At 35.6% G+C, this 23,708-nt stretch overlaps 1 protein-coding gene across 1 annotated transcript in view; it reads left to right on the forward strand.

Moving 5' to 3' along the window:
• The first annotated feature begins 5,708 nt into the window (after positions 1–5,708).
• The window catches only part of BAIAP2L1 (BAR/IMD domain containing adaptor protein 2 like 1), a 119,531-nt gene continuing 101,531 nt past the window's right edge, over positions 5,709–23,708 (forward strand). The window contains exon 1 of the mRNA XM_052000760.1: positions 5,709–6,124. Coding sequence (XP_051856720.1) covers positions 6,074–6,124 — 51 coding nt within the window. The 5' untranslated portion in view covers positions 5,709–6,073. The remainder of the gene's footprint in view (positions 6,125–23,708) is intronic.

Below are 23,708 nucleotides of genomic sequence, written 5' to 3' on the forward strand. Positions count from 1 at the left end.
AGGAAAATGATGTAGAGAGAGTTAATATAGAATAAATTTAAAAGTGTCTCATGTGAACATACCAGAACATTCTTGCATAGTTATGTAAATAGATTTATCCTCTGATATAAGCCCTTCAAGGATAGGAACTGTCTTATTTTTGTCTTCATTTCCCTAGTACCTAGCAAAGAGCCTCAAATATTTAGGTGATTAATAAATAATTGATTGAGTGAGTAACATTTTATAGGATCATGGGATCCCAAACTTAGATCTGGAAAAAAACCAAAATTCTGAAGCATGAAGAGATGAAATGATTTACCCAGGATCACATAGCTAGTAAATGTCTAATAGGAGAGAGGAGGAGATGTCAAAGATTTCTATTTTTGTTATGAATGAATGAGAACAGAGAAAATGGCACTATTTGCTATTGTATAAAGTTTATGTGCTCAAGAAGTCTAAAAGGGAAACAAGTATTTATTAAGTTATTACTATATGTCAGATGCTATACAAATATTATTTCCTCTGATCTTGACAACAAACCTATGTGCCAGATAGGTTTAAGTAGTATTGCCATTTAAAAAATGAGGAAACTGAAGCAAACAGGGTTAAGTGAGTTGCCCATGGTCATATCCCTAGTAAAATATCTGAAAATTTATATTTGAACTCATGTCTTATTGATTCCAGGTAGCTGGGTGATAGAGTGAGGGTCCTAGAATCAGGAAGACTCATCTTCCTAAATTTAAGTCTGGTCTCAGAAACTAGCTGTGTGATCTTAGCCAGGTCACTTAACCCTGTTTGCCTCAATTTTCACAAGGGTAAAATAAGCTGGAGAAGGAAATGGCAAACTACTCTTTGCCAAAAAAAACCCTAAATGGGGTCCTCTCCAGAGCTGGACATGACTCAATAACTGAAACTTTTCCAACCTGCCAAATACACAAAAGAAGCCACATTTCTTTCTTTTTAGACTTATGTTTTACATCTGAGAAGTGACACAGCCCATTCCCAAGCACAGAGGGAAAGGTAAAGGAAATCATTCACTAACTTAGTATATTAAGTACCTACTATAAGTCAGGCAATATGCTATCTCCTAATCATTAGTTGCCTACAATCTCATCACTAAGCACTGGTGATATAAAACAAATGAGTCAATCACTGGTTTCATTATGCCAGGAAAGAGAACACATGGATAGATATGTGAATGTTGTGAATATATACAAAATCAATGAACAAATAAAATAAGCCATGTATTAAGCAACTCCTATAAGCATTGGGATCACAAAGGGGGGGAAATAGTCTTTATCCTCGAAGAGTTTTAAATTTTATCAGGAAATATAGCAAACACTATGCATTTATAGATATATACAAAATTATACAAGGTGATAAGGGGGGAATGGAGCAAGGTGCTCACACTCCTATGGAGGAAGAGAGGCCACGAATAAACAAAAGGCTCTTGAAGGGAGCTATGGATTCTAAGAAATAGAAGCAGGCATATCAGGATTGGGTTATGACCTGGGCAAAGATTTAAAAGCAAGGAGGTGGAATTTGCTTGATGGGGAAACAGCAATTAGGCCCTTTGGGCTGGAGCAAACTGGGTTAGGGGCAATAATCTATAATCAAACCTGAAAAGATTGTTTGGAGTCAGATTTTGAAGGGCTTTAAATGCCAATCAGATGAGTTTATATTTTGTCCTAACAGCAATTAAGGAACCACAGAAGCTTCTTGAGCAGAAGAGTGATCTGATTAAATTTTAGCTTTAGCAATACCAATTCCACCTCTGTAGGAGGTTAGAATGAAGGGGAATGTGAACTATAAACAATAAGACTAGTGAGAAGGCTACTGAAATTGTCCAGGTAAAAGGTGATAAAAGTTAGTACTCGACAGTGTTATTTTTATTATAAGTACAGTGAATTCCTAGAACAAAATTTATAGTTAAATACAGAAACACTTTCTGTTTTACAGTGACAGAATCCTGGTAAAAGAGAAGTTGTACAAAGTAATTTTGTTAACCTTATCCTGTAATCAAATTCCTACCAGGGTAATTATAGTAACTATCTAAAAAACTTACCATATTATTGTTTTTTTTTAATTGGGGTATGTTATTCTTTATCATTTCTGGATATAAATAATATTGTTTTATTGTGAATTGTGTTGACTATATTTTAATGGTGCATGAAATGATTCCTATTTCATTTATAAGGCATTGTAGAATGTTCCTAGATAAAATGAGAAGAACATGGGGGGGGGGAGGGGGAGAAAGAGAGAGAGAGAACAAGCTATAAACTTATGTAGAATGAATGTCATTTTTTATTATCATTAGTTATAATGGTGGTAGTAATTATAAGGTCATAAGTATAACACATTACAAATGCAACTAAGATGTTAAGTAAAAAGATATATGGGACATCTGATATCTATCAAGGGATGCTTCTGTGATTTCAATAGTGTAGGGAATGAGATCTGAAAATTTGCACTTTGTAGCCTTAGAAAGTTGCCTGGGGAAATGAGAGATTCAATGATTTGTCGATGTACATAGAGCTAGTATATATTAAAAGGCATAATTTGAACCCAGTCTTCCTAATTGAAAAGAAGCTATTCGGCTTCTCTTGTGTATATAGTACACATGATCCACTATATTCTATGGCATATAAAGAATTTATCCCTGAGGGAAACAGGAAGAAGACTCTGATAAAGATCAGTTTAACTCCATGGTCCCACCTTCTGGGGAGGTCATCCAGTCTGAAATCCAAGTTAGGTCAAATCCCTGAGACCCATCCCCTGTAAAGGTCTCAAGTAGTGTCACTTTGACATACCCTGTCAGAAATCCCAGGCAAATCTCTAGATTAAATTTTCCCTATATCTACTTATTTTAGATCATTCTGTCACTGCATTCTGCCTCATGATGTCTTTTTCCTTCTTCTTCCCCCATGTCACACAGTATCTCTCCTAATTCCATTATGCTTCCCAATTCCCTTTCTCCTCCTTATAGCTAGCTAACTCTTTGGGGATGCTATTTCCCTTTCAGGAAAACCCCTTTCTATGTTCTCCCAACTCTGTTTCATATTGATCATTCCTGGTGTCTATTGTATCCCTTCATTTTGTCTGTAACCTCTTCCCTTAAATCTACCTTTTGCCAAAGAGAATGGCCATTGTGGATTCTTCACATGACCGAACCCCAACTTTTGGTGCAATGATCATCTGGTGTCTACATCACCCACATCATTTTGGTCCATGAACCACATAATTTGGTGTTAAACCCCACATCATAAACCACATCATCTATAACCAGAATTTTTTTTTAATACTATAAATCAGGTGAAGAGAGAAAAAATAACATCAAAACTTAAAACCACCTTTCCATTAAGATATAATGTGTTTTACTGTCTAAATGCTATTTCTAGGTGCTAGGTATACCTTTCCATTTCTAGGCTAATTCATTTTACAGCTTCCAGTAACAGATAACAGAGTCCTTCCTTTGCAAGAGTTCAAATCGTGTTTCTGTTCTAAGTCCAGTATCTGACACCTTTCAAAGTCTGACCTCAGAAGAGCAAATAAAGGAGTCACAGAAATGTTACTGTGTGGCTTTCCCTAGTGAATTGCAAATACTAGGTGCCATTTCAATACTAGTTATATTTGGAAATTTTTAAGAAAGAAGGATCTCCAACAGGAACTCCATCCATTCTTTATCTTCCTTAGCTTTAAGTGTTTTATTTTTATTTAAAGAACCAGTAGTTGATGGGTTTTGTTTTGTTAATTGAGAAATACTTCCCTATTGCCTCCAAGATAAAATACAAAATCCTCTAGCGTCCAAAGTCTCTTTTGAACATAGCCCCCTCCCTCCTACTTTCCAGTCTTTTTGTACCTTACTCTCCACTTACTCTTCGATCTAGTAACAACCGACTTCCTTTGCAGTTCCATTAACAGCAACTGGCCTCCTTGCTGTTCCATATCTCCCAATTCTAGCCATTTTCTCTGGCTATCTCATGCCTAGAATGTTCTTTCTCCTTATAGCTGCCTACCGACTTCCCTGATTTCCTTTAACCAATTCATATTACATTTTTACCAGAAGCCTTTGCCCACTGCTCTTAATTCTAATTTTTAGTCTTCCCTTCCTTATTTCCTATTTAGCTCGTTTGTACGTATTTGTTTGCTTGCTTTCTCCCCGGAAAGACTGAGTTCCTACGAGGCAGAGACTATCTATGGCCTTTTTTTTTTTTTTTTAAATCCCTTCGTTTAAAACAGATCGTGGCACAGATTTTTTTTGAATGACTGTGCACCTACCTGCCCTGACGAGGGGAACACCGAAATCTAGACTCATCAGCCCTAGGCTGTAGGCACTAGCCAGGTCCAACTGTAACATAACACCTTAGCTCCTTATCCCTCCCTTACTTCTTCACTCCACCTCCAAACATTTCTTTCCGAATCTAAAATCAAGGTTATGTTGTTCACAAATGCTTCTCCTTCGAATTTTACCCTTGGGAGAAGACCAGAAGAGGCTCATCGCTCTTAATGCTACTGTATTCAATTCCTTCAACTAGTCACCAAAAATAAGGGGAAAAAATGGTCTGTGACTGCTAAGCATGCCTTCCCCCTACTACTCTCACACACCCACGCAAATAGATACTGAAAATAAGAGAAATACACCTAGTGAGAGTGTCTAGTCACAAGTTCACTAAGAAAATTATAGGAACCGTAGAGATCTCGTCCGTGTTTTATAGATAAGGAAATAGAAGACCAGAAAGCAAATCAAATAATTTGCCTGTTATCACACAAGTCGTAAATGGATGAAGTGAAGTTTGAGCCCCAGTTCTGACTCTAAACTCAGTTCTTTCCAATGTCCCACGGAGCCTCTCCTGAAAGAATAAGTTACGGCGATAGTGTGGGTACATAGTCCACCCATGTGAATCACAACCCCTCTCTGCCTCAGTAGCAACCCAAAAAGCTAAATAATCGCAAGGACAACTCCTGACCTCTCTGACAAGCTGACTCGGGTTGACATTGCCATGCCTCGCTGCATTCACATTTTAAATCTTTCCTTTTATAGCTTCGACACAAAGAAAGATATACTCCTAATCTTAGCTTCTATGTCCCCTCTGTGCATTTGAGTTTCCAGCTCTAAGGCTAAGTGGTAGGGAGCTGGAGGGGTGAATCAGCAACATCAAAGCCCTGAAAGAGGAACTCAAGATGCTCTAACGAGACTCCTCACTACCATCGGCCACAATATAAAAGAATAAAAAACTTGCTCAGTCCTCCTAGGATGGCTCTCCCAGGCAGGAGTCTGAAGGAAGTTCGTGCCGCAGTTTGGGAAACTTGAAGAGACCCTGGCACCGCCAGGCACCAAGTTATTCCTCTCTAGACAGGGTTGGCGCGAGAAAACAAGACCAGCCAGACACTTTCGCTCCCGCCCTCCGAGGGTCCCTCCCCTCGGCCGTCCTGCCCCAGGTGCTCCTCGGGATCCCGAGGGTCCAGAGGCGGGAGGGATGGGAGGGGGACCCGGGCCTGTGCCGGGGGTCTGGGTGCAGGCCCCAGGAGAGGGCGCCCTGCACTCAGCAGAGCGCATCCGGTGCCTCTCCCCGGCCCGAGGCGCCCCGGCCTCGCTCGGCACAGCCCCAGCCCCAACGCAGGTAGGGCCAGGCCGCGCCCCGCCCCGCCCCTCCCTTGCTTGGGCTGCCGCGTCAGACTGCACCGCCCTCCTCTATGCTCCCTCCTCCCCCCTCCTCCTCGTCGGGCTCCAGGTCCTGCTTCTACTCCTCCTCCGCGGTTGGCGGAGGCTGCGGCGGCCGTAGCAGCTGAAGGTCCCCAAGTTTTGACAGTTTCGCTGGGCTCGGCCGAGAGAGAGGGGCGCTCCGTACCGGGCGGCGGAATACGCGAACCTAGCCTCGCTTCTCCTCCTCCTCCTGCCCGCACTCTCCCGCGGTCCCCTGCTCCCTAGGCACGCCGTCCCCTGGAGACGGGAGCGCCCCCCGGGCACTCAGCTTCAACCCAAGCTGCCCGGGAAGGCGGTGTGGCCCCGGAGCAGGGGTCGGCACTTAATCCTCTTCTCTGTCCCAGAGGCGGGCACTGAGACTCCCGGCCGAGTCGCGGAGACACCGGCACCATGTCTCGGGGTCCGGAGGAAGTGAACAAGCTCACCGAAAACACCTACAGAGTAAGGGATTGGGGGACCCGCAGTGACCGGCTAAGTTGTGGGAGGGAACTGATGGGGGCTCTTCTGGAGGACGGAAGAGAGACGCTGGAGGTTCAGTGTTCCAGAGCTCGGGAGGGATGCCCAGAAGTTTGCTGGGGAGATCGGGGTGGAGGGGCGAGGGAGAAAGGCGGGGAGTCTTCCTGGGATTTGTAGATTGATGCTAGACCACCTCTTGTGTCCTTGGTTAGTGGAGAAAGAACGGAAACGGTCCCTCCCAGCTCGAAGTTGTTGGTTCTCTCGTCTCTGGGCTGGGGGTAATGAGAATTAAAGGAGAAAGAAAGGGTAGAGGGAGTAGGAGTGAGAGGAGTTGTTGCGTGGTGAAAGAAAACAATCTTTACCTATCTCCTGTAAGCTCTGCTAAAACAAAACAAAACCAAAAAACCTCCAGTCCTAAATTCCCATTGCTAGATTTTGTGGCAGATATTTCTCCCACTTTTACTACTGCAGGGACGCCATCCAAGAGAATCAAACTCCATTTACATTAGTCCCAATAGTCAGAGGTTGATTTGGATTGAAGTAAATAGCCAGATTTATCGTCCCAAGAGGCAAATGTTGATCAAAGCAAGGAAGGTGCTTTCCAGCAAGATTTTTTTTTCTGCATAAACATTTATATAGAACTCTTTGGATTTGAGGGACATAAAACCAATCTTTTAAATAATAATAATAATCAATTTGCTGTAAAAACTTAAACCCTGGGAAAAGGAGCTTCCCTTAAAAAGTTTTCCATTTTTCATCAAACCCCATGAAAATTATAGTTAAAACACATAAAAGTAGCAGTGGAATTACTATTACATGTTTTCCAGAAGCCGAAAAAGGGCATTCAGTGTCTCGTCTTAAAAAAAATAATAATACTTGCAAGTATGTGAAAGAGAAACTCCCCATTTAATTAAGAATTACCAGGTGAGCAATAGCTCATTTGTAGTTCCTGCAGCTGAAAAGGCTTTATTGTAGTACACTCATCTTGTTGGATTTTACTAAAGTGGCAGTTAGTCTACTTTTCAGTGGATCTTGAAACACCCTTTTCTTTTTATACCTTCTCTCATGTTAGACTGGTCTTTGATACATGCCGATTATGATTGTGAAACATTTTGAGTCAACAAAAACTCAAATGTTTAAAGTGGATGTTCCTTTTTTTAAGTCATGATTAACATTTATGTTTCTTAAGGATTTTTTAAATATTCAGTAATGTGTTTTACATTTGTACGAGCATTTTTCCATAAACAGATTTATGACTAGTGATCTATTCAGTAATGAGATACTTTTAAGTTTAAGTATTTGTTAAATGAATTCCTTTTGAAAAAATATATATACTTAATTTATAGACTGCAGAGCAACTTTTGTTTTAGTTCAGTGTATAACAACTTTTTAATAAATATTGGACTCAGACGTATGACTTTCCTAAACTCCAGATTTTTTTTGAGGCCTACATTAAATTTTATTTTTTTTATTTACCCCAAGATTTAGTTTATGTTGCTTCACTGAATTCTCAAAATGAGTTTGCTGGGTAGGAGATTAAAAATGTTTCCATAGTTTAACCCCATGGATTCCAAAGACTAAACTGTTTCTTCATATGTTTGCCCAAAATTCACCTCCAGTTTATTTTAAATTGTTTCATTTTTAAACATACCTTTAGCACACATTGATTCTGCCCCTACCTGACCTTGGTATCAAATTAAAGGCCTTGTTTGAGAAAATTGTGTGTGTGTCTGTGTATGAATGAGAGAAATACCTATGGCTGATAGATTTAACAAGGTCATGCTTTGGGGTCCATTAACCTTGACCAAATTGCTTCCGTCATATTTATATTTTCTTTCATAGTTGGCAGGTTTTTAAATTTCCAGAGACTTGAATGTTAATATTTTATACTTAAATTGAAAAAATATTTTGTGTTAGGTCAATATATTGAGGATTTGTAGATACATATGAACATGCGTGTGACTACCATATACATTTGGTATAATGGATAGTGTTGGACTTGGCATCAGAAAACGCTTGGATACAACTGCCTGCTTAAACACTTATTAGTGTCATCCTGGGCAAGTCATTTATCCACTTGGGCATAAATTTCCTCATCTGTAAAATGAGGATTGGATTAGGTTCTAAAAGTTCCTTCTGGTTTTTCAGTCTGTGATTTATGATTCTCTGAAACAAATGGGAGGTGCCATCCTCATCTAGAGAATTATAGAGAATGACTAGGGATCAAAGTATAGTATTTTCACCATTTTTGTTTTGTTTGCTTGTGATTTTTTTCCTTTCTCATTTTTTTTTTCCTTTTGATCTGATTTTTCTTGTGTAGCATGATGAATATAGAAATATGTTAAGAAGAATTGCACATATTTAACCCATGTCGGATTGCTTGCTGTCTTAGGGAGGGAAGAGGGTGAGAGAAAAAAATTTGAAACATCAGATTTTGCAGAGGTGAATGTTAAAAATGTCTTTGCATGAATTTAGAAAAATAAAATAGTATTTAAGGGAAATATATACACATATACATATAATTATCCTGATTAATCCAAAAAAATGCCTTATCTTTCTGGAGGCTCAGCCTGGTTGATGACTGATAGTAAAGAAGGAAAAATTTTCATATACCTCAAGAGTTGGGGGGATTGTGAATATAAATCTACATATTTCACACTTTTTATGTATTTCCCCCCTCTTTTTATTCTTTGTTTTAAGGAATAGCCTTCTGGGAAGATAAGGGATACATTATATCCCCTATACTTTGCTCCTAGTACACATTTAATAATTTTTTTTTTCATTCACAGGGAAATCCAAGTGATGTAAAAAATAAAAGATATCAAAAAACAAAAATATATTTTAAAATTTCACAAGCTCCAGTTCTATGACATTCCATCATTGTCATCCAGTGACAGCTAGCCCTGAACCTAAAGTTCTCATTTTTTGATATGAACTTGAGTTCATATCTTTAAACATTTAGTAGCTACATAGACTATAAATAGAATATCTTAATTTTTTTTTAAGTTGTAACCCTCCCTAAGAGCACAAGGAGCAAAGAAAAGGAATAAGCACTTACAACATGTTTATTATGTGCACACACTGCGCTAAACATTTTACAAATATTATCTCATTGGATCCTTACAACAATCCATAGGGGTAAATGCTGTTCCCATTTTACAATTGAGAAAATTGAGGCAGAGGTTAAGTGACTTTCCTGGAGTCTCACAACTAGTGTGTGAAATAGAATTTGAACTGTGGTCTTTCTGACTCCTAGCCTAGCATTCTATCCATATGGCTGTATCTCTGAAAGACTGTACACATATCTAAGCTTAAATGTTTGATGATGATGATTAATTTCAGTCATTTTTTTCCTCAGTATTTTAGATCTACATTTTTATTTAGCATTTGGGAATGGGAGTCTAAATTTACCATGTAAAAAATAAAACAATTTAATCTGTACAATATAAAACTGAAGGTGATCATGGATGGTTTCATTAAACCATGACTGTCCCTTACTTTTTGGCATGTTCAGATTGAAAGCTTTGAAAATCTCAGTTACTTATCTTCTGTATTCCCTATAAACAAATCTAAAGCTAAACCCTATTGAAAGGAAAATTTGTATGGCCAGGAATCCTTCAGAGTGCTTTAACTACAATTCTTTTTAAAGTGTTTTCTTTTCTGAGTCTTTTGCATTACCTGCCAAGCTGCTATATCTTTATAATGCAAAACATAGCATAACCAGGTGCATTTACAAAAGCCAGCTCCAGGAAAGGGTATGTGGTTTGCAGAAATAGGTTTTAATTTCTTTATATTTTAAAGTTCTCACATTTCTGTAACTTTAAAGGAACAAATGCTGAAGAGGAAGAAGAAATTACCCCTTTGTTTGTCTAGCTATCAAGTATCTTTATCTTTAAATGTTTATTTATTTGTTTTGTTTTGTTTTTATGTGGCTTTGCAAATATTTAAGATGATATTCTCACAAATTTAAGTTAGGTTTAAGGTTAGAATAGGAGTTAAAGGCCACCTATTTCAATGCCCTCTTTTTACAGATGAGGAAACAAAGTGATTTGACTATAGCCACTTTGTTTTTGTTTTTCAGCCATGTCTGACACTGTCGACATTTTAGAATTTTCTTGGTAAAAGTTTGCCTAATTCTAATTCATTTTACTGAATAAAGAAACTGAATCGGAGTCAAGTGACTTGTCCAGGGTCACATAGCTAGTAACTGAGGCTAGAGTTGAATTTAGGAAGATGAGTCTTTCTGACTTCAGGCCCTGGTTCTATCTACTGTTTGACCTAGTTGCTTCTACTAGGGCCATAGCTAATAAGTTTCAGAGGAAGAAACTGGATAATAGGTCTTTCACTCTGATACTTAATCACTACACCTTGGTGCATGTTCAGTCTCAGGAATTTGTGTGATAATACTTTAAAAACAAGTGGAAATTAATAAACACTAAAATGTTGAAGAAGGGTAATATTAGGAATAAATGCAAATTTTGTCAGTTTGATTGGGGAGTTTGAGTTAAATTCTCTACTCTGAATTTGCCCTCACACTCTTGTTGTATTGCATGGTTTCCTGATGCATATGTATCTTAGTGACACTTAGAGGAAATTCTAAGGGTGTGCCAGCATATGATTAAATAGAGCTACATAACCTTCCTGGAAGTTAGGTGTTGAAGAAGTCTTTGATAATTCATGGTTATGACATCATCCAGCCACCATTTCTAATGCTTTCCCTCCCATACACTATAGAATTTGACCAAGAACAGGATAATGCCATTTTCCTTTACAAATTTTTTCTATGTAAGTGAGGGTATTTAAATGTTCAATGGTGACAGTGAAGAAGAACTATTAATTATTCTTCACATTTTTACCTTTTAATTTCTTGCTTCTAACTGATTACTCATTAAACTACTAGCTGCATTTTGGCAATTTATGAAGACATCAACATTTTGTGTCATTTATCCCTTTAAATCTTAGCACTGCATTTTTTTTGCACCTAACTAAATAGGATTTTTAAAGTTGAGGTTCTGTTTTTTTGGGGTTTTTTTTTTGCCATCTTATAGCAAAATGAGGGTAAACAGAAATAGTGTTTTCTTATTATGATTCTTTTTCTCTTTTGCAGCTTATTCTGTGATTTGTAAATGAAAGTCAATGCCAGATTTCTATTACTTATAAAACACATCGAGTACTGTAATACACAGGTGCAAGTTATTTATTTGAAGTTTCAAATTGTCTCCACCTTCCTTCCCCTGTTACTAGCAATACTTATTACATCAGCTAAAAAATATCTGACATTCCTCTCTCAGTTTTTCCCAAAATATGTGCTTTCATCATCAGGTTTACTCAAAGGAACTTGGGTCATAAGATAAAAGAGGATTTAACAGCCCAAAGCTTTCCCATTCTAAGGCCCCATGGTGACTGTAAAGGGAAAGGAGGGAAAGCTTCAGAGAGGTTACTTGTATCAGTAGCTTAGTTCCATATTTCAATTGGCCCTAAATTAATCAGAAGAAAAGCTAGGTAAGTTCCTGGCTGTGAATCAAGAAAAAGCCTAAGACATCAGCTTTCTATTAGGAGCCCTAAGATAATTTTGCTTCATTGGATCTAGGATTTCCTCAATATGGGTATTCCTCCAGTGATCTATCCCATCCATGATTGCCTATCCTTTTTAATTTTTGTCCATATTCTCCTATAAATTCTCCACACAGGATCTACCAGTGTTGGGGATCTTCTCCTAGTTCTCAAGGTTTCATAAAATGGGTGTCCAAATAATTCATTAATATCTCAAATCAACGTAGACTTTTAGGATTAAATTTGTTTAATGTTGAAGGGTTTTAAGGGGATACGTCCTTGTTTAATTTTATTATAAAAGAGTTATTTTAATCATAACATTTGGGAATTTACTAGTTAATTTATTTTCAGTCAGAAGGATCTTTATTTATCTTTTTACAAAGACATTTCAGCTTTTTTTTTTTTTTTTTTTTTTTTTTTACTTTTTTGTTTCAACTAGTTCAAACCTCCCACCCACCCCCCCTTTTTTTTTTAGACAGCTAAGGAAAAGTGCAGGTTGAATAGACTTTTCCAGGGTCTTTTCATGCTTTAGAACTGGAAGGAACATAGTTTGTAATAAAGTCAATAAATACTAGAACCCAAATATGTTGACTTCCAGTTCTATCTTCATAATGCTACATTAATTTCTATAAGTTTTTGTGAAGTTTATAGGAGATTAATACTATTTATTTGGCAAGTGGAAAAACAGCTACAGAATTATCAAACAACTCAAAATGTTACATGACATTAGAACCTATGTCTTCTACTTCTAAGTTTAGTGTACTTTTCACTAAATAACTATGCAATAAAGAATTTTTTTGAATAGCCAAAATTTAATATTAACGTGTGATATTTTAATGGCCAGTGTTTAATGCTAACATATAATTTAATAATATATTTAATATCTAATATACTTTCATAGTATTTTATGTTATTATGTGATATTTTAACTAATATTTGGAAAATGTGCCTCATTGGAAGTTTTTCCATATTTATACCAGAAGTTATGAAAGTTAGGAGACAGTAAGTACGGTTAGTTATATCATGTAGAAGTTCCCTTTCACATTTGTACCTTTGAACATAAAATATAAACTGCAAACTAACTTGAAACTTGAAATATTATACTACCCAGTGTGACTTAAGGAAAATAAGAACTATGAATGTCTTTATGCCACTATTCATTTTTTAAATGTTAAATTTCACAGTTAATCATAAATTACTACTTTTAAGTGTATAATATTCCCAGTTCTTGGGTTAAAAACTGTTGGAAAGGCATAAAACCTGAAGCCATCGAGAACATACATATTGTTTGGTTAGGTGTTCCTTACCTGCCTTGTCTATTGTTTTGAAAAGGTGTGTCATGAAATAAAAATCAAGGGAGTTTACAGGAAAGTACTTTTTTTTCCTGAAATGGGCCTCATTTGTTTGGAAGCCTGAGACTACTTAGCAAGTAACAGGAACTGGATGGAGACTAGCTTTAACAGATGAAAGGACAGTGATTTCAGGTGAACTACATTTCTTTTGAGTTCACCAATTCACAAATGCTACTCTTAATAATCATTTCTGGAATAATTCTCTTGTATTTTCTTTATCTGTAAACCTTGTGTAGATTATAGTAGGATTCCTTTGAATACTGTGAATTTTAAAAGTTTCACGTGATATGATTCTTTTGTTTTGTTTTGTTTTAACCCATAAATTTTTATTGCTGGTGAAGCATTGAGTTGAATTCTTCACATTCTATATTAAAAGTTCTTTTTAAATTTTTTTAACTACACTGTGGTTTAAATGGAGTAAAAGGTATTTTTGCTAAGCTCAGTGTAAGAATATGTCTGTTTAGAAGAAAGGTATGGCTATAATCTCTAGATGGTTTCTAGGAATATATTATTACTGAGTATAATCTTGATACAATGAGTAAAACACCATCCAATCTTTGTCAACCATTTAATAACAAATGTATATAGCTTTTTTTTTTAATGTCCTGTCCCTTAGAGTCACTTTTGAGATTTAGAACTTTGAAATTCTTCTCTCTAATCATAGCTTCATGTATGTACAGAGAATTCCTCATGAGCTTATTAATGCTGGTCAACATCTATTCTGAATTTTTTTTAAATTTTTTTATTAAAGCTTTTTATTTACAACTGAAATCTTAAGTATTAATTATTTGGAATCTTGTGAATAGGCGCATACCCTAGATCTTCTGAACTTGGGAAACCTCTCATGTTCATGGTTGTAAATTTTTGTCCTTTCAGCTTGTTTTTTATATGTTCTCAGTTGACAGTGATACATGTACCTCTCTCTTCTAGACATTTATTCAGAGGAATAGAATGGCATAAACATGAGTCCATAGCCACCAGTTATTCTCTGCCCTTTATAAATTGGAGATAATTTCAAAGAAAAGAAGCTAGCATTAAGGGGGGACTGAGAAAGACTTCTTGCCAAAAGTGCAATTTTAGCTGAAACTTGAAGATGAGCTATTAGATAAGCAAGGGAAATTTTTCAAGTGGATACTTGCATGAAGATTTTGTGAAGGAAGTGCCATCATTGGGTCAAAGTTTATACAGCAAGTGATAGAGCTAGGATTGCAAATCAAATCCATCATTTTTTCTATTGTATCCCGAGGAAAAAGGGGAAAACTATAGAAAGGTAAAAGTGAAAAGAAAAGAGAGCAAACAAAAACATCTATATCTATTTTGCTATCTCAGAATGCCTTCAAATTATTTTTGAAATATTGAGTAGACATATTTACCCAGAGCACAGCACAGAGCATAGACTATATGGAAGGGAATAATGCGGAAGACATGGCAAAGGAGGCTGAAGCCGTATTGTGGATAGTCTTGAATTTTAAGCTAAGGAATTGATATTTTATCCAGTGGGCAAAAGATAGATTTTTAAGCTCAAGTTCTCTGTGCATTAGGAAGATTGTTTTATGCTAGGTAACTTCAAAAGCTAGAACAAAAAGAACAGAGACCAGATAGGAAGTTGTTTTGATAGTTCAGGAAATGTATGATAAAAAGCTGAATAATAATAACTTACAATAAGAGTAAAAATAAAATAGGTGCTGGACATAAAAAGGTTAAAATCAATAAGACTTGGCAACTGATTAGATATTGGAGTAGGATGCAAGGGAGAGGCTAAGATAACTTGAATTTTTCAAACCTAGGTAATAAAGGGGATGAAGGTACCATCATCCGAGAAGAAATTATCAAAGAAATAGAAAAAGAAGCAGAAGGTATAATTGTCAGAGAAGTAAAGGATAGACTGATATATGGGGAGTGACTTGAGGCAGTGAGACCAAGCAAGAGAACATTTCAATAGTTCAAACATGAAATGATGAGAGCCTGAACCAGGGGGTTAACAATGTCAGAGGAGGGAAGAGAGGATTATTGAAGAGATTGTTACAAAGGTAAAACTGAACTCATCTCTGCCCCTACTCCAGTTCTGAAAATCTCACCTCTTCCTAACTTGCTATTACTGTTGAGAATACTATGATTCTCTTCGTCCCCCAGATTTATGCTCCTAAGTATCATCCTTGATTCCTCAGTCTCACACACTCCTACCTCATATTCAAACAGTTTCCAAATCCTATCATTTCTATCTTTGAAATATTTCTTATCTACATCCTCCTCCATTCTGACACTTCAGCTATCCTAATATAGGTCTTCATCACCTCACAGCTGGTCCATTGAAATAGCCTTTCTTGAGCCTCCTTGCCTCAAATTTCTTTCCCACTCCAATCCATTATCTACTCTGCTATCAAACTGATCTCCTGAAAGTATAGCTCCTACCATAACAGCCCCTTCCATGACACTAACCTTGTTGTTCTTCATACAAAACTCCATCTCTGGATCCAAATCAGTTCCAATTGATCTATAATGAACAGAACCAGCTACACCCAGAGAAAGAATACTGGGGAATGAGTATGGACCACAACATAACATTTCCACTCTTTCTGTTACTGTTTGCTTGCATTTTTGTTTTTTTCTTCTCAGGTTATTTTTATCTTCTTTCTAAATCCAATCTTTCCTGTGCAACAAGATAACTATATAAATATGTATACATATATTATATTTAACACATACTTTTAACATTTAACATATATGGGACTGCCTGCAATCTAGGGAAGGGGGTGGGGGAAAGGAGGGGAAAAGTTGGAACAGAAGTTCTTCAAGGGTCAATGTTGAAAAATTAACCCAAAATGTTTTGTATATAAAAAGCTATAATAAAAAATAAATTAAAAAAACTCCCATCTCGCAAATTCCAAGCATTTTCATTGGCTGTTCCCCCATACTTGGATTTCTCTACTTAGCATTCTGAAATTTTCTTCCTTCTTCATTCATTCCTACTTTTTGGCTTCCCGGTTTCCTTCAAATCCCAGCTAATATTCCGCCTTCTACAAGAAGCCTTTCATAGTCTTCCATAATCTTAGTGCCTTCCCTTTTAGACTACTCCCAATTTATTCTGTTTTATATAGTTACTTGCATGTTATCTCCCCTTTTATATCCATTAACTCCTTGAGAGCAGGACTTTTTTTTTTTTTTAATTCTTTGTAAAACCAGAGCTCAGCACAATGCCCAGAATAGGTGTTGAATGAAAGCTCATTGATTCACTCCTTCCCTCTAGTCACAGAAGAGAGATTGTTACATTTCATCAAAATTAATCCTACTTTCTTCCTCTTGATCCCATTCCTCCCTGCCTTCTCTTGGATCTTGCTCTAGTAATCATCCCCTACGACTCAAGAGTTTTTCATTTGCCTATAATAATATTCAGATCTCTTATTCTTAATTAAGCTTTCACTCAATCCTTCTACCCCAGTCAGATATCAATCAGCTCATCTTTTTTTTTTTTTTCTATCATTTCTAAAGTTCTTGAAGGAGCTTCCTTCCAGCTTCCTCACTGTCAGTTATCTCTTCCATTCCTTGCAGTCAGATCTTACCTTACCACTCTACCAAGACTCTCAAAGTAAGCTCTAACTCCCCAATCAAGAAATCAGAACTCATCCTCATTGAATTCCCTTCAGTTTTTGTCACAGCCGAGTTTGGGGGGATTTTCTTTCCTCTTTGGTTTCAGAAATACCCCACCTTCCTGATTCTCCTTTGATTTTTTATCTGTTTCTTTCTCTGATCACATTCATCCAGTCTCCTATGTTTAAAACCCTGAAATTATTTTTGATTCTTTTTTATCCCATATCGCTCACAACCAGTTGATTTTACTTCTGAAACCTATCTATTCCTTGCTTTTAGGTCCCACTGTCTTTAATTAAAAGTCATCAATTTTTTATAGCAATAGTAAAGAACTAGCTACTAAAGGGAGTGCCCCTCAATTGGGGAACTACTGAACAAATTGTGGTATGTGAATGTAAAGAGATATTATTGTGCTGTAAGAAATATATAAATATAGAAGAGGGGCAGCTAGGTGGGGCAGTAGATAGAGCACTAGCCCTGAAGTCAGGAGGACCTGATTTCAAATCTGGCCTGACACTTAACACTTCCTAGCTGTGTGACCCTGGGCAAGTTACTTAACCCCCAATTCCTCAGCAAAACAAAATAAAAATTAATAATGGGACTGGTAACATTTTCCACACAGTATTTTGTATTAAGAAGGTAATTCTGGAAGACTATAAACTAGCAGGTTATTTTAGATCATTTCTCTTTTGTCTTGTACAGTCCTTTTTTCATTTATGTTTGGAAAAAAAGATGGTATAAACCTGTGATTTCGTTGGTTTACATTATTCCTAGTGAGCAAATTTCTTCTAGTAATTCAGATTAGCATATGCTCTGGAGTTTTATACTTTGATTGGTGCACTTAGAGATTAAAGATTTGCCCAGGACCATGCAGCCAATATATAGTAGAGGAAGAACTTGATTTCAGGTCTTTCAGACCCTAAACCCAACCTTCTATCCTCAGTACCAGTATTACCTCTCCTTATTCATATCATCCAGGCTCAAAACCTTGGAATCATCATTTCACTTTCACCCTCTATTAATGCTAGAGAAATATTCTATTGGACAAAGGTCCAATTATTGTTCCTCTGCTCAAAAGCTCTCCATAGCCTCCGTGTCAGCTCTTGAATTATGGACCTTTGTCTAATATTCAATACTCTAACAAATCTTTCCAGTTCCATCTTAAATTATACTTCCATGTGCTCTATACTCCTGCAAAGATTTCAAGGATTCTTCATGATTACAAAAATTCCTCCTGCTCCATTTTGCATTTGCAATCATGTCATCCCATTTACCTAGTATTGCCATTACCATATTTCCTACCCCTCTCCCTACCCCACATTCCCATTACCCCTACTATCCCCACCAATTTCTATTGAAATGTTATTTATTCTTTAAGGCCTAATTTAGATTAGGCATTACTTCCTTAATGAAATCCTTTCTAATCTAATTCAAATTTGGAAGTTCCAATTTAGATCTAACAACATTTTTTTTTTGCATCTTGACTCATTTATATCCTAATTTATATTATGATTATCTTATATTTAACATATTGCTTTCTGTTTGAGAACATTAGTTAAGGCTCCAAAAGCAGAATTTTTTTAAAAATTGGCTAAAACAACAACAACAACAAAAACCAAAACCCTAATTACAGAGTGTTGTGGGGGTTTCTTCACTTTTTTTTAATATGGTGAATTGAATGAAAAACATTTGTCACTTATAGCTAGCCGTCCTCAATTAAAGTTCAAAGTCTAAAAAAGAACAATCCCCCAAATTATTGCTTAAGTAAGGAACTAGGGTAGCTCTGACATCCTTATAAAGTCTAAAACTTGCTAACTGCCAAAAGTAAAAATGCCTACTTTCTACCACTTGAAAGCTTTTTTGGCATTGTCCCATAACTATAACACCCTATGGACCTTGAACCAGTGTAATTTTCTGCCTTTAAGCTCTAAGTAAAAAAATTTTAATGATCTTATCCTATAACCAAATGTAAAACTTTTTTTTTTTTTTTTTAGTATTTAAAATAGAATCACATTTTGCAATCCAGTAGCGAAATTGGATCTCTTCAATTGCCATTGTATTTTCTTTGATTCAGTTACTTTATTTTTTAATGTTTTATTGATGCTTTTTTCTATCACTGTTACTTCCTCATAACCCCTTTTCTCCTTCCTTCTCCCCTTTCCCACACCTTGGAACTCTCCTTTGTAACAAAGAACAATTAAGAAAAAATAAATTAGCATGTTGATTGTAACTGACAAAAGATATATTCTACAGTTGGATCAAATATGAAATTTTCTCTATTTGACATTCAGAATCTTTCATTTCTTTCTATCTTTCAAGCTTTCTCATTCTTTATTCCCCACCCATTTACTCCAATGACATTATCTTCCTCAAACACAACACTCCATCTCCCTATTCTAGGTATTTTCATTGATTGTTTCCCAACTTGGAATTCTTCTGCTCTCATTTCTTGTCGCCTAGCTTGCTGCTCTTCTGAAAGCCTCAGCCAAATTCCTACCTTCTAACAAGAAGCATTTTTCTATCTTTCTTAATCTTATTATCTTTCTTCTAAGACTCTCCAATTTATCCTATGTATATCTTTATTATACATAGTTGATTACGTATTGTCTCCTACACTGGAATGTGAACTATGTGAGAGCAGGGACTGGGGATGCATTGTTTTGTGCCAGGGACAGTAGGGAGGCCATTGTCATTAGATTAAAGAGTTTATTAGGATCTGTAAAGTCTAAGAAGCCTGCAAAGATAGGAGGAAGCTAGGTTATCTACTCTTTGGTTTATTTGATTTGGGGCATTTCTTTGTATCTCCAGAGTTTTGCATAGTGCCTGATACATAGTGCTTAAAATATATTTATTGACTTGTCAATATTCTAAAGTAAGTATTCTAAAATCTAGACTGCATATTGCATTGAACTAGTTTAATTCTGATATTTTAACAAGTATTCATTAACTCAAGAGTTAGAGAACTAGAACACAATTCTTTCATAACAAATGAACACCTATATTTTTTACCTTCTTTGTTGTTGCTTAAGGTTAGAATTTATGTCTGAAGACCCAGTCTATTCCAAAAAAATTCTAACCCCATAAATCCTTCCAGGACTGTCTTGAACCAGTACAGATGACACACTAATGGACTTAATGGGAAAGAGACATTAGGTCTCAGCTGTGCATACAAGTACTTGTTAGGTATGCACAATACCTCCTCTTTGGCAATACACAAATACCTTCCAGTGTCATGCTATTGAAAGAAGTCAAGGCAATAGAGTCTGATAAAGAGTTTCATAATCATAGTTTGATGTCATCAAATTTACTGTTGCCTTTTGTTAATGCCAGTGACCTCATTCCCACCAACACTATCATTCAGCAGTAAAATCCTCAATTATACCAAAAAGTATACTTCAACAAAACAAACCAACACACCAGCCAGTCATATCTGACCTTATTTTCCTTTACATTATTTGCCGTCAATATTTTCTTCCCTACTGTGGCCTTCATTCACTTGAAGAGAAAAGCTTTTGCTGAAATAATTTCTTAACAATCAGAAACCCCATATATAATAATTAAAAAAAAAAGATGAAAGGAAGAAGAGTTTAAGAGGATGTTCAGACCAATAAGAAGACCCTACTTTTTTTTTTTTTTTAAGCTGAGGATTTTTTAACAAAAACTTCTAAGAAAGTGGTCCTATATTTTTACCTAAGTTCTTTTTTTCCTAAGAGTAGTTGTTATGACAGTTTCAAACTGGGCAGTATAACTATTGGATTTGCTGGTTTATAAATGGCTTTTTTTTCCATTAAGTTCTAATTAATATAGAAAAAAATCACCAAAATAATGATTATAAATGCTTTCTTGGGTTTTCTAGACTGGTTAAAATCAGTGTTCAGAAAGGGAAACATATCACTAATTTCTCTTTTTCTGTAGATGTTGTTTTAGCTTTGTTTTTGTTTCTTATTTCTGTTAACTCATGTTTCCCAATGGCCCAGGAAGTAAAAGGTGGCCATACTTGGAATTTTTCATGGAAAGAGAGGATGCCTAATCTAATACGTAAGGCAGGATCTAAAAAAGTGACCTTATGGAAAAAAACAGGTCTGGCGATCTATAATCTTCAGGGAGAGCTCTGATATTTCTTTCTGAAGGCCTGTTATGGTTTACTAGGTAGAAGCTAAGTCTAGTGATTATGGATTGGAGAGTTATTAATATGATCTAATGAAGCTGGAGGCAGTGGCCTTGTTGCCACACACTCAATTTTCTTACTTAATTGGTCCACTGGGCCATGGGATTTATCAGCAGTGCTTTCATATGTGTTAGTTAAGATAAAGAGAAGCCAAATACAGCTGGCTTACCTGTAAAGACACATTTCTAAGATGATCCAGATATATTATTTTAAAGTGATACTGATAGTGTCATATAGTATTTTACATTAACCATAAATTTTGACTACACTTCTTTGACTTAAATGATGAAAAATTACCTATGGTGACATTAATCTGTAATGTAAGTGAATCACTAAAGATTAAATCATCAATTTAGTTCTTGAAAAAAATTTTTTTCCATTCCTACTTAGAGATTATCAGCATTTTAAAAAGCTGACACATAAGAGTTTTTAAAAAGTTGTTTCTATTTGTCTAAATTAGAATGGTCTTGTGTGAAAATAAAGTGATATTGTTAAAAAATAAAAAAGTTCTCTATCCAAGTAAGATTATATAGGAAGTTAAAATGTACATTTTAAAACTTCCAAATGAAAAGAGAAACATTTCAAGCAACCAAATAGTAAAAGTTTGTATTTATATAACTTGAAGATTTTACACAGTGCATAGTATTTCCACTCTATTCATGAGAAAACTGAATCTCAGTAAAGTTAGTTTGCTCAATTGTGCCTAATTATTAAATCAATACAGAACTCTTTTCTCTGTAACATTTGTATTTTAATGTGCATATAATACTTTCAACTTTTCAAAGTACTTCCATACTATCTCATCTTATCTGAACAGTAAGACTGTAAATTCTAATATATTAATTAGAAGTTTTGAACAGGGAGTTATATTGGTATAAATTTGTAAGCTATCAATAAATACAAATTGCAATAATTTGTTTGTTCTCCTCTGTATCAGTTTATGTATTTGTAAAATTGTTTCATTTATTAAATATATTTCAATCTTATTAAAATTTGTGCACAGGAAAAACTTCACATAATCTTGAGTTAAAGATCTAATTTTATGAATGGCAGACTCAACCTCTATCTGGACAATTAAGGGATTAAACTAATCTCTGAGGAGTGCCTCCTGATTCTAGATTCTGTGATGTCTATGAAAAAATAGATATTAGAGATATTTCATTATTTTAATTTTTAATCTTTAGGTAATGTACAATGTAAAAACTAGCACATTATCCATCAGAAGATATAAAGTAATCCAAATAGATGATCAAAATCATATTTTGCTTTGGAATGCATTTTAATATTTATTTATTCTAATTATAAAATTTTTAAGACTATATAGATAAAATTATTCTATCCAGCTTCTTCATCTTATTCTAATTTTGATTACATTTCAGAAGAAACATCTGTTTATAAATAGGGCTTCTTTTTTCTTAAATTTGCTCATTCATTAGAAGATAAGGATATAAAGAGAATAATGATATGAGTAATGATATCAACAAGCAGTAAAGGAGGGGCAGTGGAAAAGTATGCTGTATTTGAAGTCAAAGGGATTTGGTTTTGAATCTCAATCTTGCCTCTGACTTTGATCAAGTTGATTCACTCCTCACTACTTCAGTTTTCTCATGTGTTTAAAAACACACACACACACACACACACACACACACGAGAGAGAGAGAGAGAGAGAGAGAGAGAGAGAGAGAGAAAGAGAGAGAGATTAATATAGATGATCTGAGATTCCTTTCTGCTCTAAGTCCTGTGATTTTAATAACATCATAAGTGTTCCTTAGATCAGAATCTCATGGTTGGATGAGTCTTCAGAAACTATTTAATCCAATTTGTATTGGAATGAGTATTTAGTCTACAACAGATGTTAACAAATGGTCATCTAATTTTTGCTTGATGATCCCCAGACTTTCAAGTATATATTTTATCCTTAACTGGCTAGGCACTTTTTTCACTTACCTTTTTAATTAGTGGATTTTTATTGATTAGTTTTTGTTTTTACATCATCCTACTTTACCCCTGTATCTCTCTCAGAGAACTATCTCTTTAAGAGAGAAAGAAGATAAAAGTTAATGTAGCAAAATCAGTCAGCAGATTGAAAAAATCTGATGGTATATGCATCTCTGCAAAGTAGAGGGGGAAGAGCTCTTTAGTGCTAAGCTTGCTCTTTATAATTTTGCAACATTCACTTTTGACTCTTGTGATTATTCTTCAATTTACATTGTGCATATATTATTTTTTGGCTCTGCTTTTATTTTGCATCAGTTTGTGCATTCTCTGTATGCTTTTCAGTATTTATCATGATCTTTTTTCTTAAAACAGGATCGTTTCCTTTACATTTAAGATTGTAATTTAGCCATTTCCCTATCAATGGGTATCAATGTTTCTAGTTACTTTATTACTATGAAAAATGGTCTATGTGCCTAAATATTTTGGTTTATAGGGAGCCTTTATTTTTATTAGCAATCTCCTTAGGGTAGATGCCTAGGAGTAGTATTTCTGAATCAGAGTATGGATATTTTCGTCACTTTATTTTCAGAATTTCAAATTGATTTCCAGAATGTAGGGTAGAGGCAGCTATGTGGTAAAGTAGATAAAGCATTCAGCCTGAAGTCAAGAGGACCGGAGTTCAAATGAGACCTCAGACATTTAACACTTCCTAGCTATGTGACCTTGAGTAAATCAATTAACCCCAATTGCCTTGAAAAAGAAAAAGAAAAGCTATTAAAACAGAGTGGGGAGAAAATTGTAAATTCCTCCATTTATCCCATAAGATACAATTAATCAAAACCAATCATTTTTTAGGAGAGTGAATAAATAAGGAGGAGATCAGTTGCTACCCTGTATAATAAGGGTTTTGGACTAAACTATCTCTAAATATTCATGTAATTCTGGCCACATAAAATTAAAAAGGTTTTCC

Source organism: Antechinus flavipes, chromosome 1 (genome assembly GCF_016432865.1).
Source record: "Antechinus flavipes isolate AdamAnt ecotype Samford, QLD, Australia chromosome 1, AdamAnt_v2, whole genome shotgun sequence".
Lineage (NCBI taxonomy): Eukaryota > Metazoa > Chordata > Mammalia > Dasyuromorphia > Dasyuridae > Antechinus > Antechinus flavipes.